Below are 16,722 nucleotides of genomic sequence, written 5' to 3'. Positions count from 1 at the left end.
CTGGGTGATTGAGACTTATACGATAAACAATAGCAAGTTTTTTTTTAAGCACTTTACCATTACTAAGTGTTTTTATATATAATGCAATTGACAAGTTGGAAGTTGTTTTCTCATTTTACACATCAAGAAAATGAATCTCAGAGTAAGTAAATACGTAACATTACTCAGATTATAATTGTACAGATTGAAGAAGAGTCAAAGATATATCTTTCCTTCTGCTAATAAAAAGCAAATGATACATTGCCTTTCTATCACTAGGCGCTCAGGATATATATGTTGATGAGAGGGATTTCTTAAAGAATAAAAGTATCATGAATGTTTGCTATGTTATCCTATTAAATTTTAATGCCCAACAAATACTTTTTAGCTTTTCTGATGTATGCTCTAAATATGTCAGAATTTATGTAGTAATAGTTTAAACCCAGTAGTTTTCTTTTAAAATTACTTGGCTTGTCTCTGCTGTTAATGGCACGTAGGTTAGTCTTCCTCTTAAAATGTATAGGCTGTGGTATTTTTAACTTGGTAATTATTGTGACTGTAAGAGGTATGTAACTTTTTTCTGGTTTTGGACTGTTTGCTAAATGAAATATATGAGCAATAGATAGAAAAATTTCATATATAGTTCATTTTATAAGGTTATAATTGGTTCAAATATTTGTTACTCAATTTTTCTTACTACATTTTAGGCCAGCATGGGCAGTGGAAGTGTATCTTTCTGTGGTATGTCTATGGATTGGAACGATGTCCTTGCAGATTATGAAGGTATTACATGTTTGTATGTTTGTGTGTGTGTGTGTTGTATGTATAGGTAGAGGGGTATAAAATAGATTATCTTATTACTTGGGGTTTTTGTGTAAAATAAATAAGAGTGGGATGCCTTTTAAAAGTCTGTTCTCAAATGTTGGTTTTATAGAATTATGTGGTTAAGCAATAGCAGTTTTCTTTTTTCTGAAAACAGCTCGTGAATCTTGGCGCCAAAATACATCCTGGGGGGATATTGTAGAGGAGGAACCTGCTAGACCTCCAGGACATGGAATTCACATGCATGAAAAACTTTCCTCACCATCTCGTAAAAGGTCTGGCCTTTGAAAATTAATTTGAAATGTTTCACAGGAAGGGAACTAGATGTTCTTGACTATTAAATGGAGTTACTACATACTATTTTAAGGTACATTATTCAAGACATTTCCAGATCCATTGAAAAGTGACAATGTTTCTGTGAAATTTTAGGCCAAAGTTAGTTTTGTATATTTTTTATATTTATTTTAAGAACTTTGAAGACTAAAGAAGATATTACTGACTTTATCATGTAAACATTTGTGTCTCTTGTCCATTTGTTTGTATTAATAGAACAATTGCAGAATCTAAGAAGAAACATGAAGAAAAACAAATGAAAGCACAGCAGCTAAGGGAAAAGTTACGTGAAGAGAAAACATTAAAGCTTCAGAAATTGTTAGAAAGGGTGAGTTTTTAATTTTTAGGGAAGTATGATTGCCTTAAATTAATGGGCTTATTTTCAACTTGACTTCTTCTGGTTCGAGAGAAGCTAAAAGAACAATAAAAATAAATTTACTAGGAAACAAAAGCATTTCTATCTACTGAGTTACAGAAAGCTACCTGTTAAAGAAAGAAAACAGAATTTGTCATTCCTAAAAAAGCTGGTAAATTGATGTTTTGCTGAGTTCGCATGGATTATTAAAGCTGCGCGTTGTCTTTTGCCATTTTCAGTGGAGGTTTCCTTGGGGAGTCTTGTGCAAAGTGTTCACTGAATTGGTAGGACAGTTTTGAGCTTGGGATGATCAGATTTGAATAAGTAGGGCACTAATTAGATTTATGGAAGACATTCTTGGAGTGTTTAGAGCAGTGTAACTTCTGGTTAGTATGATGTAGTGGAAAGAACATGGGCTCTGGAGATGGCCAATCAGGTGAAATCCTGGTTTGAACCACATAATAGGATATGATGCCCTGGGCAAATTACATAACAATACTGCCTTTTAATTTCTTTATCCATAAAATGACAATTATCATTGTTAACCAGTTGTGATGATGAAAGTGGCAAGTAAAACAGTAGCGTGGTGCTCGGGTGGCTGTTGCTCAGCATATGGTCATTCTTATTGTTAGTTACACATGGCAGACATGAGTACTGTATTAGTTATGTGTGCTGTGTAACAAAGGGCCTCAAGACTTAGCAGCTTAAAACAACACACAGTTTCACTTAAAACAACTGCTCACCGTTTGTTGGGCATGGAAATCAGGAGTGGCTTGTGTTGTTATTTCTTTGTTCAGAGTCTCTCCTGAGGTTGCAGTCAAGCTGTTGTCTGGGGCAGCAGTCATTTGGAGCTGAAGGATCCACTTCCAAACTCTCATATGGTTATTGGCAGGCCTGGATTCCTCTTTAGCAGTTGGTTATGGACCTCAGTATCCTGCCATGTGGGTCTTTCCATAGCCTGATGTTCTTATAACATGGCTGCTACCTTTCCCACAGAGTAATCTGAGAGAAGATGAGAAAGAGAGAGAATGAACAAGTGAGCTGCCAAAATGGAAGCTGCACTGTCTTTTATAACCTAATCTTGGAAGTGATATACCATCACTTTTGCTGAATTGTATTGGTCACGAACCTGATACAGTGTTGGAGGGAAAAACACAAGGGTCTGAATACCAGGTGGCTGGGATCGTTTGGAGCCATCTTGAAGTCTGTGAACTACATATACCTAACATAGCATGATAGAAGATAGGTAACCGTTATAGCATAGGTGAACTCCTTTGTTACCTTCTGGTCCTAGAAAGGAGGACTAATATGCCTAGGTTAAAAATATTTGCATTACTTATGTTTGTTTTAAAATTGGGGAAAACAATTGGACCAAATAATTTGAATGTAAAAATGAGGTGGCATAAGATTCTCCTTAGTACAGTGGACAAGTTGGCTGGGAAAGGAAGAAAATCTGTAATTTTTCTCTTTACCTGAATCTCAAGAATTTAATCATTTTAGTCAAGATTTTAATCATTTAGATTGAATAGATCAAATATGAAAAACAGTCTCCATGTCATGGGGCTCTATAAGAGTTAATATATTATTTCATTTTAAGCTTGAGAAAAATGTTTTAACACAATTATAATTTCCCTTCTTATTGTATTTTTAATACAAATAAAATTATATACTTTATTTTCTCACTATATAATATAATCTCCAGATACTCATGCAAACAAAACAGTAAATTCTTTTTTTTTTTTTTTTTGCGGTACGCGGGCCTCTCACTGTTGTGGCCTCTCCTGTTGCGGAGCACAGGCTCCGGACGCGCAGGCTCAACCACTGCGCCACCAGGGAAGCCCCAAAATAGTAAATTCTTGAAATTGTACAAGACGTTAGAGGTTCTCTGGTTTAATTTTCCCATCAATGTAGGTATCCCTGCAATTATTAAATGATAAATCCCACCTTCCATTTATATAATGAGTTATTGTTTCAACACTATTCTATACATATATGGTCTCATCTGATCACCACAATACCTCCGTGAGGCACACAGAGTTGAACAGATCCTGAACCCCATTTTTTAAAAAATTTATTTTATTTGATTTATTTATTTTTGGCTGCCTTGGGTCTTCGTTGCAGTGCACGGGCTTCTCACTGCGATGTCCTCTCTTGTTGTGGAGCACAGGCTCCAGGCACGCAGGCTTCAGTAGTTGTAGCGTGCGGGCTCAGTAGTTGTGGCTCGCAGGCTCTAGAGCGCAGGCTCAGTAGTTGTGGTGCACGGGCTTAGTTGCTCCGTGGCATGTGGGATTTTCCCAGACCAGGGATCGAACCCATGTCTCCTGCATTGGCAGGCGGATTCTTAGCCGCTGCGCCACAAGGGAAGTCCCCCTGAACCCCATTTTATAGATGTGAAAACTGAATCTAGGAGAGGCTAAGGGCTGTTTCCAATGTCACATGACCAATAATTTGCAGAGCTAGTTACCAATATCACCTGACCAATAATTTGCAGAGCTAGAGCTTTAAGGACCTGTTCCTAGCTCCTAATCCAGTACTGTTTCTGCATCATACTTTTTTAGGTGGTTAAATACATTATTATATAGATGAAATTCAACTGAAATGTTAGTTTTCTTCCCATTCATGTTGAGCCAACATTGATTTTCTATAATTCTTATTGCAGGTGCAGGTTCTGATTTCTTGGAGCACAGGACAAGTCTTTTACTTCTATTTGATATTGTTTTAAGGAAGTAAAGGGAGCTAACGTAATTATTCTTCTATAGTCAAAACTCTCTGTTCCTTCAGAGAATGTTTCTTATGCAAATATTTATTTTTCAGACTTCTCACCTTTTTTTCAATTTCTAGGATAAAATTATCTGTCTTGAATTTGGGTTATAGAGCCATTAATGTTTATAAGGATAAGACATACAAACTATTTTCATTTTAAGTGTGCTCATAGTGCAGTATAATAATAACAGCAAATATTTCTCTTGAGCAATGTCTAATGTACTGTTCTAAGAGTTTACATATATTCACTCAATCTTGAAAACCTATGAGTTAGGTACTACTACTATTCTCTTTATAGATAAGGAAACTGAGACATAGGCTAAAAAAGTTGCCCAGTTTATATATCTAGCAAGTGACCATGGTAGATTATGAACTCATCAGTCTGGCTCCATAGGCTGTGTTCGTAATCATTAGTCATGATCCTTTAGGTCTTTCCACATGCTTGACTTTATAATTCCTAAGCTGTTTATCTGTTTGCACTTCTTGTCAAGTGACTATGTATGCTGAAATTAATGATGTGATAATTCATTGCATATAGGAGAAAGATGTCCGGAAGTGGAAAGAAGAGTTACTAGACCAACGACGTAGGATGATGGAAGAGAAATTACTTCATGCTGAATTTAAACGAGAGGTGCAGTTACAAGCAATTGTTAAAAAAGCACAAGAGGAAGAAGCTAAGGTATAACTTAGGTGCTTTGAACATTGAATTAGTTACTTGAGTACTTTTTCAGTTGTTACACGAGAAGCTAATGTTTATCAAATGTTTATCCTGTGCCAGAATAACAGCATTTTTACATGCTCATTTGATACTTATTATGTGCAATATCTTATTCTTACAGTAATCCTGTGAGATATGTATTACTTTTTACAGGTTTATTGAGGTATAATTCACAGACAATAAATAACACATATGTGAAGCATCAATTTGTTGAGTTTTGACATATATATTCCTGAAACCATCAGTACAATGAAAATAATAAACAATTCCATCACCCTCAAAAGTTTCTTATACCTCTTTGTAATTCATTCCTTCCTCCAACTCTGTTACCACACAATTGCTGATCTGCTTTTTGTCACTATGGATGTTAGCATTTTCCAGAATTTTATATGAATGGAATCATAGAGTATGTACTCTTTCCCCTGGCATCTTTCATTCAGCATAGTTATTTTGAATTTTATCCATGCTGTTGTGTATCATTTCCTTTTCATTGCTGAGAAGTATACCATTGTGTAGAAATACCATAGTTTGTTAATCCAGTCACTTGTTGATGGACATTTGTTTTCATTCCAGTTTTTGGCTGTTATAGATATAGCTGCTGTGTAAATTCGTGTACAGATCTTTGTGCAGATGTGTGCTTTCATTTTCTCTGGTAAATACCTGATATTGGCAGAGTCTTATGATAGGTTTAACTTTTAAAGAAACACTTTATATACTCTTACCAGCAGTGGATGAGAGTTCTAGTTAGCCACATTCTCACCAACACTTGACATGGTTACATACTGTAATTCTAACCATTCCATATTAGTCTTTATGTATAGTGTCATATGGTTTTAATATGCTTTTTGAACATCTTTTCATGTATTTCCTATCTGTAGCTCTTATTTGGTACAGTGTTTGTTCAAATATCTTTGTTCATTTTTTAAAGTTAGATTGTTTTGTTATTAGTCAAACAGTTCTCTTTTTCAGCTTTTTTGAGATATAGTTGACAAATAAAATAGATATTTACATGGTGATTTGATATACATATACATTGTGAAAGGATTTCCCTCATCCAGTTAATTAACATATCCATCACCTCACATATTTATCTTTTGTGTGTGTGTGTGTAAACATTTGAGTTCTACCCGGTTAGCGTATTTCAATTATATCAATACAATACAGTGTTATCAACTATAGCTACCATGTTATACATTAGATGCTTAGATTTCATTCATCTTATAATTAAAAGTTTGTCCCCTTTCACCAATCTCTCCCTATTTCTATCTGCCTCCCCCCGGCCTGTGGCAACTACTTTTCTGTTCGCTCTTTCTTTGAGTTTTTTGAATTGAAGTATAGTTGATTTACAATATTGTGTTAGTTTCAGGTGTACAGCATAATGATTCAGTATTTTTACAGATTATACTCCGTTAAAATTATTACATGATAATGGCTGTAATTCCATGTAATAGCAATATATCCTTATTGTTTATCTATTTTATGCATAGTAGTTTGTATGTCTTAATTCTGTACCCCTAATTTGCCCCTCCCTTCTCCCCTCTTCCCTTTGGTTACCACTGGTTTGTTTGTTTTCTATATCTCTGAGTCTGTTTCTGTTTTGAATATATATTCATTTGTATTATTTTTTAGATTCCAATTATAAGTGATATCATACAGTTTCTGTCTTTCTCTGTCTGACTTAACTTCACTAAGCATAAAGTTCTCTAGGTCCATCCATGTTGCTGCAAATGGCAGAATTTTGTTCTTTTTTATGGTTGAGTAATAGTCTATTGTGTGTGTGTGTGTGTATATATATATATATATATATATATATATATATATATCTATCACATCTTTTTTATCCATTCATCTGTTGATGGGCATTTTAGTTGGTTGCATTTTCAGTTGGTTGCATATCTGGACAGAAAATCAATAAGGCAATGATGGTCTTAAATGATGCAGTAGACTAGTTGGACTTAATAGATATCTATAGGACATTATATTCAAAAACAGCAAAATAAACATTCTTTTCACGTGTACATGGAATGTTCTCCAGGATAGATCACATACTAGACCACAAAACAAGTCTCAACAGATTTAAGAGGATAGAAATTATGTCAAGCATTTTTTCCAACCACAGTGGTATGAAACTAGAAATCAACTACAGAAAGAAAAATCTGTTTCGATGAGTTGCACTTTTTCTTTTATATTCCAAATATAAGTGATACCATGCAGTATTTTTCTTTCTTTCTCTGGCTTATTTCACTTAGCATAATACCCTCCAGTTTCACCCATGTTGTGGCAAATAGCAGAATTTCTTAGAGGACTTTGTATATTTTAGATATTAATATCTATGTTTTGCAAATATTTTCTCTCAGTCTACGGATTGCCTTTTCATTTTCTTAAAAGTGTCTTTTGAAGTTTTAAAAATTGGAAAGGTCCCATATAGACTTTTTTTTTCTATACTTTATGTTTTTCTGTACCCTATTTAAAAAAGTTACATAAACTTAAGGTCACTAAGATTTTCCCTTAAGTTTTCTCTAGAAGTTTTAAATTTTACAGTGAGGTCTATGTTCCATTTTGAGTTAAGTTTTTTATATGGTGTGAGGTAGGGTTGAGGTTCATTTTTTTCATATGGTTATATAATGTTCCAGTATCAGTTGTTAAAGAGACTATCTTTTGTATAATGAATTGCCTTAGACCCTTGTTGAAAGCAATTGGCTATATATGTGTGGGTCTATTTCTGATTTTCTATTCTGTTACATTTATCTTTATAAATACAACTTTATCTTCATTACTGTACCTTTATAATAAGTCATGAGATCAAGTATAAATCCTTAAGTTTTATTTTCTTCTAAAACTACTTTTGCTCTTTTAGGTTCTTTGCATTTCCATGTAATTTATAGGATCAGCTTATGAATTTCTACTCCTCCTGCCCAAAAGAGGCCTGCCTGTATTTTGATTAGAATTGCATTGAATTAATGCAATTCTAATCTGGGGGAGACTTGTCATCCTAATGATATTAATTAATTAATGCAATTAATCTGGGGGAGACTTGTCATCCTAATGATATTTAGTATTCTGAACCATATGTCTGATGGCATATATCTCCATTTATTTTGGTTTGTATATATTTTATGAAATTTATCTGCAGTTCATATTTTTAATGCTCTTGTCAATAGTATCTTGTTTTAAATTTGTTTGTAATTGCTTGCTGCTAACTTATAGAAACACATTTGATTTTAGTGTATTACCTTATATGCTACAACCCTGCTAAACCTACTAGTTCTAGTTTTATTACTTCTTTTCCTGTATGTTTTTCATTTTTAAATCTCCCTTTATTGCATTAACCAGTACTAGCACAATGTTGATTAATGATGAGAACCAATATCATTGCTGTGCTCCTAATATTAGGAAGAAAGCGTTCAGTCGTTCACCATTAAGTGTGATATTAGCTGTAGATCTTTCATAGATGTTCTTTATCAGATTGAGGAACTTCCTTTCTTTTCCTAGTTACTAAAATTTTTTTACCATGGACTTTGAATTTGGTTACCTGCTTTTTCTGCATTTATTGAGATGATATTATGTGTTTTTTTAAGATCTTAAAATGGTGAATTTCAGTATTTGATTGTCGGATACCAAAGTAACTGCAATTCTGGGATAAACCTCACATGGTCATGATATAATATCAGTTTTATATTTTGGTGTGCTTCATTTGCTAAAATTTTAAGAATTTTTGCATCAATGTTTGTGAGGGATTTTGATCTTTTTTTTTCTTTTCTTATAATGTCTTTGTCTGCTTTTGGTAACAGAATATGCTGGCCTCCTAAAGTGACTTGGGAAGGTTTCCATCCTCTTCAGTTTTCTAAAGTAGTTTATGTGGAACTGGTACAATTTCCTCCTTAAATTTTTTGTGGAATTTACCAATGAAGCCGTCTGGGCCTGGGGTTTTCTTTGTGGATGAGTTTTTTAAATAAAAATTCCATTTTTTTATATACATAGGGCTATTCATATTATCTATTTCTCTTGTGTAATTTGTGTCTTTCTAGGAATCTGTCCATTTCCTTAATGACTAACAATATTGGGCATATATTTATGTGCTTATTGGCTATTTGTATATCTTCCTTAGAAAAAAGTCTATTCAAAGTCCATTGCTCATTTTTTTAAATTGGGCTGTTTGTCTTTTTGTTGTTCAGCTGTAGGAGTTCTTTGTATATTCTCAATACTAGTCCTTTATCAGATATATAATTTGCAGATATTTTCTCACACTGTGTAGGTTACCTTTTCACTTTGTGGATAATGTTCTTTGCACAAAAGTTTTTAATGTTGATGAAGTCCAATTTATCTATCTTTTGTTTTATTTTTTGTACTTTTTGTGTTAAGAAATTATTGCGAAATTCAAAGTCATGAAGATTTACCTCCATGTTTTCTTCTAAGAGTTTTATGGTTTTAGCTTTTATATTTAGGTCATAGATACATTTTGAATTAATTTTTATATACAGAATGAGGTAGGGGGTCTGCCTTTATTCTTTTGCAGGTGGATATCATTTGTCCAAGCACTGCTTCTTGATGACACTATTCTTTCCCCAGTGAATGGTCTTGGCACACTTGCTGGAAATCAATTAGCCATAGGTGTACAGGTTTATTTCTCTTCTCTCAGTTCTATTCCACTGGTCTATACGTCTATCCTTATGCTGGTATCACACTGTTTTGATTACCGTAGCACTTCAGTAAGCTTTGAAATCAGGAACTATAGTCCTCCAACTTAGTTCTTTTTCAATGTTGTCTTAGCTATTTGGGGCAACTTGCAGTTAGGATGAGGATAAGCTTTCCATTTCCGTAAAAAAGTCCATTGGAGTTTTGTTAGGATTGCATTGAATTTTTACCATGCTTTGGGGAGTATTGCCATCTTAATAATATTAGATCTTCCAATCCATGAACACAGGATATCTTTCCATTTATTTAAATCTTCCTTAATTTCTTTATGGAGTGTTTTCTATTTTTCAGCACACAAGCCTTTCACCTTCTTGTTTAAATTAATTCCTAAGTATTGATTGTACTCTTTTGGAGGTGACTGTAAATGGAATTGTTTTCTTAATTTCATTTTCAGATTGTTTACTGCTAGTGTATAGAAATACAATTGATTTTTATATATTTATCTTATCTCCTGAAACCTTGCTTGAACTTGCTCATTAGTTGTAATAGCTTTTTAGTGGATTCCTTAAGATTTTCTATATTCAAGATCATACCATCTGCAGCTAGAGATAGTTTTACTTCTTCTTTACCAATTTGGATGGCTTTGATTTTTTTTGTTGTTGTTGTTGCTTATTGCTCAGGATACAACCTGCAATACAATACTGAATAGAAGTGGTAGGAGTGGACATCCTTGTCTTGTTCCTGATCTTTGGAGTGGGAGGCATTTAGTCTTTCATCATCAAGTATGATGTTAGGTATGGGGTTTTCATAGATACACTTCAAAGATTGAGGAAGTTCCTTTTTACTTCTAGTTTGTTGAATGTTTTTAGCATGAAGGGGTATTGGATTTTGTCAAATCCTTTTTCTCCATCTATTGCAAGAATAATGTGGTTTTGTCCTTTGTTCTTTTGATATTTGCTGTGTTACATTAATTGAATTTCATATATTTTATATGTTTGTCTAATTTTTTAGTTGTTTAAGGTGGGAGGGTGCATCTGGACCCTCTTACTCCATCATAGCTGGAAGTGGAAATTCTGAACTATGTATTATTTTTATATTTTAGAGAAGCAGTCTGAAGGCAGATTGTTGATGGTCACACAGTCGGAATTAAAATCCTGATGTTTGTGGTTCGAAAGCCTATGCTTTTACCACTGTTCTTATTATTGGTTTAGTATTTTCATTTTGTGGTCTTTTTTTATATGACTTGTATGAATTTTGATCTGTCTAATTGCCTAATATATTTACTTTCATTATAATCTCATTAAACCAAAGTGGCTCCTATAAACATATTAACCCAAACTATAGTTTAAATAATTTCCGTCAAGATAAGTGGTTGACTGCTGGTTGTTTTTACATAAAGATATCAGCTACCATTTTCAGTTTTAAAAATTCTTGATAATCCAGGTTCACTGAGTTAACAGTCTGTACTAAGATTTTTGCTAATATGAAATTCTGCTTTAAAACCCTGCTACCAACTGCTGTCCTGTTGGTTCTCTTAATTTTCATTGCTTTCTCTTCGATAATCTCTGAAACCCTCTTTTGAAATGTATTATATCTACAAAGAAAATAAAAATAGACAATCTAGTTTTTTCTTGTTCTCTCATTCATTTAAATATTTTATGAATGAATTGTTCTTAGTATAATTACATAAATATCTTAAAAGTTTGTGTGAAACATTGTCGATTACTTTCATCCCCAGACATTTTAATCTATGAGACAAAACCTCCTACCTTTGGTTTTATCACATGCCAATATTTCCCAGTCTTGCCTGATTATAACAGTAATATGAGTTGTTAAAAAGAGAGATTTCCAAGCTTTGCAGGTTTTTTTCAGTAATGCTAGAGTGGCCCCTGAGGAGCTTTATTTTTTTATAAGCCCCCCAGGTGATTTTTATGATCAGGAAATTTGGTTCCACATATATCAAACAGTTGCTCCTTCTTCAAAAGTAATTTTTCATCATAATAGTGAGGACTGAAGTCTCTGGAGTTAGATAAATTTGGATTCAGGTCCTGACTCTACCACATAGTAGCTGAATGGTCTTGGGTGTTATTTTAGCCTCTCAGCCTATTTGTTGATCTGTAAAATAGGAATAATCTTACCTACATCTCAAAGAATTGCTGAAAGGATTAAATTAGGTTGTGCGTATTGTGAAGCAGTTAATGCCATCCTTGGTATGCTGTAAATACTCTGTAAAATATTACAATTTCATAGAATGCCACATCCTATTTGTGTTCCACTTCCTAACTTTTCCTTAAGTCCCTAATGCATTTCTGTTGTTTTATTACTAATCCAGAAGTTCTAATAATCCAGTGATTTAAAATATACTTAAGTTCCACTAGAACTTAAGAATATGTCCTTGAGACATACCAAATATATTTATTTCAGTCCTGTGTAAGATATTTTTTCCACATATACTTTTTTTGTGAGTTTTTGGCATAAATTAACAGTCTTCTCAAATGTCTTAGTTCTTTCTTGGATACACAGATGATTGAAAATAAGTCATCTACTATTTAGTTGTTAGTGATTATTATTACAGGCAGAGTTATTCAGCACCCGATTTTATCATTTATTTAATAGTATAAAATGGCTTTTATTTTCAGTTTCTTAATGGTCTCATTGATAGCTTTTCAGATGCAATGTGTCTACTCATAATTACAGGGTTTTGGGGGTTTTCTTTGAGGAAAAGACATCTTTTTCCTTATTTATGGCAGTAGCCTTTTCCTTGTGCTGTGTCCTCTTGCCTGCTTTTAAAATTTGCTTCATCAGTTATCTTCTTGTGCCTGCTCCTTTGCTTTCTTCCTCTAGACTGACTGCTTCCACCTGTTCTATAGATTACCTACTCTTTCCTTTTGGAAATCATTAGATTCCTAGAAAGAGCTGTCTGTGCTCATTTCCACTACCTCATCACTCCTGTCTTCTTGAATTCCTTATGACACCATTTTTCCTCTATGCTATACTGCACTTTCCTTTCAGAATGTTACTCTGTTATCACTATGTTTAAAAGCCTTTTCTGGATCTGTTCATTATCAACACTGTTATGTATTTTTTTCTAGAACACTTTCTTCTGCACTATCTTGGTTTTCCTTCTGCTTTCCTAACCAATGCTTTACTATCTTCCCTTTTTCTTTTGCTGCTTAAATGTTACTGCCTTCAGTCCACTTCATTTATTCCTTTCCTTGAATATCACATTCTCCTTGCTTCAGCTGTCCTCTCTGTAATGACTCCTAGATCTGCATTTTAACCCCACCCTCTCAATGAAGCTCTAGACTCAGTTACCTATTGCTTGATGATTGTATCCAGTGAAACTCATCAGCTCACCACCCCTGTATCCCAAATCATTTGCCTTTCCTGAAATTCATATTTCAGATGAATGGTATCACTAGTCTCCCATTAATCTAGACTTGGAAAGCTTGTGATCATTTATCAATATTTGCAGTTGTTATTCTTGCCTTTTGTCCCTACTCCCTTCAAATTAATCTTTCTTAAGGGCATTATTGTATTACCTCTCAACTTAAAAACCTTTAGGGACTTTCTCTTGTTTTTCTTAGTATAAATGCATTACTCTAGCTTTCTTTAATACTGTTTTATATGTAGAATAGTGGCCATATTGTTATGAAAATGGTTTATTCTCATTTTAAAGAATTCAAGCAATATGTAGCAAAGGAAACTCAAAATCCCACCCTCAGAAATAGCTACCATTGACATTATAAATACTCTTCCAGAAATCTCTTTAGAATAATGTTCAGATTGAATGAATAGATAACTTTATAAAATAGAATTATACTATCAGGCTTCCCTGGTGGCGCAGTGGTTGAGAGTCTGCCTGCCAATGCAGGGGACACGGGTTTGAGTCCTGGTCTGGGAAGATCCCACATGCTGCAGAGCAGCTAGGCCCGTGGGCCACAACTGCTGAGCCTGCGGGTCTGGAGCCTGTGCTCCACAACAAGAGAGGCCGCGACAGTGAAGGGCCTGCACACCGCGATGAAGAATGGCCCCCGCTTGCCGCAACTAGAGAAAGCCCTCACACAGAAACGAAGACCCAACACAGCCAAAAAAATTAATTAATTAATTAATTAATTAATTAAAAAAAAAAGAATTATACTATCCATGGTACTTCTTAATAAGAAGTATTCATTTCTATTTTAGTTCCATTTTAAGAGAAGGAAGTGACGTGGAAGTAAAATTGAGGGACTTATTGAATTTGTAACAAAGGTTTCTTTTTCACAAGATCTCCTCCCAACAATTTTCATAGTTTCATTATTTTTACATTGTTAAGGTTTATAACATTTACATTTTGCTCTGAAACTATAAATTCCACAGTTTAGTTTTCCTTCTATGTATGAATGGATGCACAGCTTGCCTAATCCTCCATTCATGTGTTCTTTGTTTTGACCTGGTTGGCTGGATTTTATTAACAAGTAATTTTTTCAGGAAGAGGTTATTATGCTCTATTCCTTGAGTTCTTAGGTATCAAAGGCCTGTGGCATTTCTGAGTACATCTTGGCTAGAGATCAGATTCATGGTTCAGAATATCTTTCCTTCAAAATTTTGTAGGCATTATTCCATGTTTTTCTAGCATTAACTAATTCTGTGGAGAAGCCTGAGGCCAGACAGATTTTTTCTCCCTCTTTCTCATAGATGACTTGCATTTACTGCCTGGAAGCTTAAAAAATTTGTGCTTGTTCCTTAATGTTTTGTGATTTAATAAGGATATTCTTGGTGTTGATCTTCTGAATAAATTCTTCATGAAATAAAGTGGGCTTTCTAAATTTTCAGTAATTCTTTTTATCAGGGAAAATTTTCTGTATTATATATTGGAATATTTTGTCTTTCTTAACTTTACAGATATTATTCTTACATTAGATCATCTTAACTTGTTCTCCATGTTCAAAAGTTATTACTTACACATAAATTTTCATTTTAAAGTCCATATTAACTGTGATTATAACAAGCCTTTCCTCTGTTAGTGATTCGACTTTTTACCATCTTTGCTCTGTTTCATGCTTTTTCTAATTTAATTAATTCTGTGATTGTGTTACTTTGGGCTAAGTTTCCTTAACTCTCTAGTCTTCCTTTATTTTATCATGTCATTTTATCATCTTTTTTGCACCTTTAAATTCAGGTTCGTGTTGACTTCTTTTTACATTACTAAGTTTGCCTGGGAGATATTCTGCTGTTTCTTTGGTTATGTTTTCTTCCAGTTAATTTCCAGGAAATGTCTTATTTTTTTACTTACTTACAGTTTGATTGAGATATCATTGACATATCAAAATTGTGTATATTAAGGTGTACAACTTGATTTTTTTTTGTTTTTTCAGTACGCGAGCCTCTCACTGTTGTGGCCTCTTCCGTTGCGGAGCACAGGCTCCAGATGCGCAGGCTCAGCAGCGGCTATGGTTCATAGGCCTAGCTGCTCTGTGGCATATGGGATCTTCCCGGACCAGGGCATGAACCCGTGTCCCCTGCATCGGCAGGTGGACTCTCAACCACTGCGCCACCAGGGAAGCCCACACTTGATATTTTGATATACATATACATTGTGGGATGATCACTACAATCCAACTAATTAAAATATCTGTTACCTCTACTTAGTTACTGTGTGTGTGTGCGTGCACACACACTAAGAAGATTTCAGATCTATCTTCTTAGCAAATTTCAAGTATATAGTACAGTACTATTAACTATTATCACCATGCTGTACATTACGTCTCCAGACATATTCAACTAGCATAACTAAAATTTTGTAGCATTTGACCAACATCACAGACTGTATTTTTTATGCTGCTTTTGCACATTCTTCCCTCTGAATTTTATTTTATTTATTTTGTCTGGAGCATTAGGTCTCATTTCTTTTTCTTTCATCTTGATTATGTTTAACATGTGACCCTTGATACATTATGATTAATTTTCCTTGAGCATACCTGTTTGTCTTATACTTTCAGTATACCTTGAGAAATGATTATATTGTTAATTTACTTATGAAAGTAGTTACATGGTGGCATGGAGATTGGGAAATCTTTGCTAGAACTGTATTCAAACTTTCTTGTTTCAGTTTGTAACATATCTAGTGATAGATTTTATTTCATCCAACATGGATTCCTGGAGTCTATACTACTTTCAGAGAGAGTAAGCTTCAGAGTTTGTTTACTTCCCAATTTCACTCTACCTTTTTCACTGTGGCATGTCTTCCTTCTGGCTTTCAAGAATGAGAAATTTGACCCCAACAGACATTTTCCAGTTTTTTATCATTAACTGTACTTTACTCATAAAAACTTTACTCTCCTTTACCATTGATCTATATTTCTGTTTTTGTGCCAGTACCATACTGCCTTGATTACTGTAGCTTTGTGGTATAGTTTGAAGTCGGAGCGCCTGATTCCTCCAACTTCATTTTTCTTTCTCAAGATTGCTTTGGATATTTGGTGTCTTCCACGTTTCCATATGAATTGTAAATTTTTTGGTTCTAATTCTTTGAAGAATGCCATTGGTAGTTTGATAGGGATTGCATTGAATCTGTAAATTACCTTGGGTAGTATATTCATTTTCACAATATTGATTCTTCCAGTCCAAGAACATGGTATATTCCTCCATCTGTTCATGTCATCTGTGATTCCTTTCATCAGTGTTTTATAGTTTTATGAGTACAAGTCTTTCGCCTCCTCAGGGACATTTATTCCTGGGTATTTTATTCTTTTTGTTGCAGTGGTAAATGGGAGTGTTTCATAAATTGCTCTTTCTGATTTTTCATTGTTGCTGTATAGGAATGCCAGAGATTTCTGTGCATTAATTTTGTATCCTGCAACCTCATCAAATTCATTGATTAGTTCTAGTAGTTTTCTGGTGGCATCTTTAGGATTTTCTATTTACAGTGTCATGTAATTGGCAAACAGTAACAGTTTTACTTCTTCTTTTCCAATTTGTATTCCTTTTATTTCTTTTTCTTCTCTGATTGCTGTGGCTAGGACTTCCAAAACTATGATGAATAAGAGTGGTGAGAGTGGACATCCTTGTCTTGTTCCTGATCTTAGTGGAAATGATTTCAGTTTTTCACCACTGAGTATGATGCTTGCTGTGGTTT

The 16,722-nt window shown here is 34.1% G+C and overlaps 1 protein-coding gene across 1 annotated transcript in view; it reads left to right on the top strand.

Moving 5' to 3' along the window:
- SCAPER (S-phase cyclin A associated protein in the ER) overlaps positions 1–16,722 on the top strand; it is a 493,174-nt gene that overhangs the window by 160,454 nt on the left and 315,998 nt on the right. Inside the window, exons 12-15 of the mRNA XM_060005554.1 lie at positions 687–762; positions 959–1,076; positions 1,351–1,462; positions 4,791–4,931. Of these exons, the coding sequence (XP_059861537.1) occupies positions 687–762; positions 959–1,076; positions 1,351–1,462; positions 4,791–4,931 (447 nt within the window). The remainder of the gene's footprint in view (positions 1–686; positions 763–958; positions 1,077–1,350; positions 1,463–4,790; positions 4,932–16,722) is intronic.

The sequence above is a fragment of the Delphinus delphis genome, chromosome 2 (assembly GCF_949987515.2).
Source record: "Delphinus delphis chromosome 2, mDelDel1.2, whole genome shotgun sequence".
In the NCBI taxonomy this organism is placed as follows: domain Eukaryota; kingdom Metazoa; phylum Chordata; class Mammalia; order Artiodactyla; family Delphinidae; genus Delphinus; species Delphinus delphis.
The sequence above is the reverse complement of the archived record's forward strand: the minus strand, read 5'-3'. Positions and strand labels throughout refer to the sequence as shown.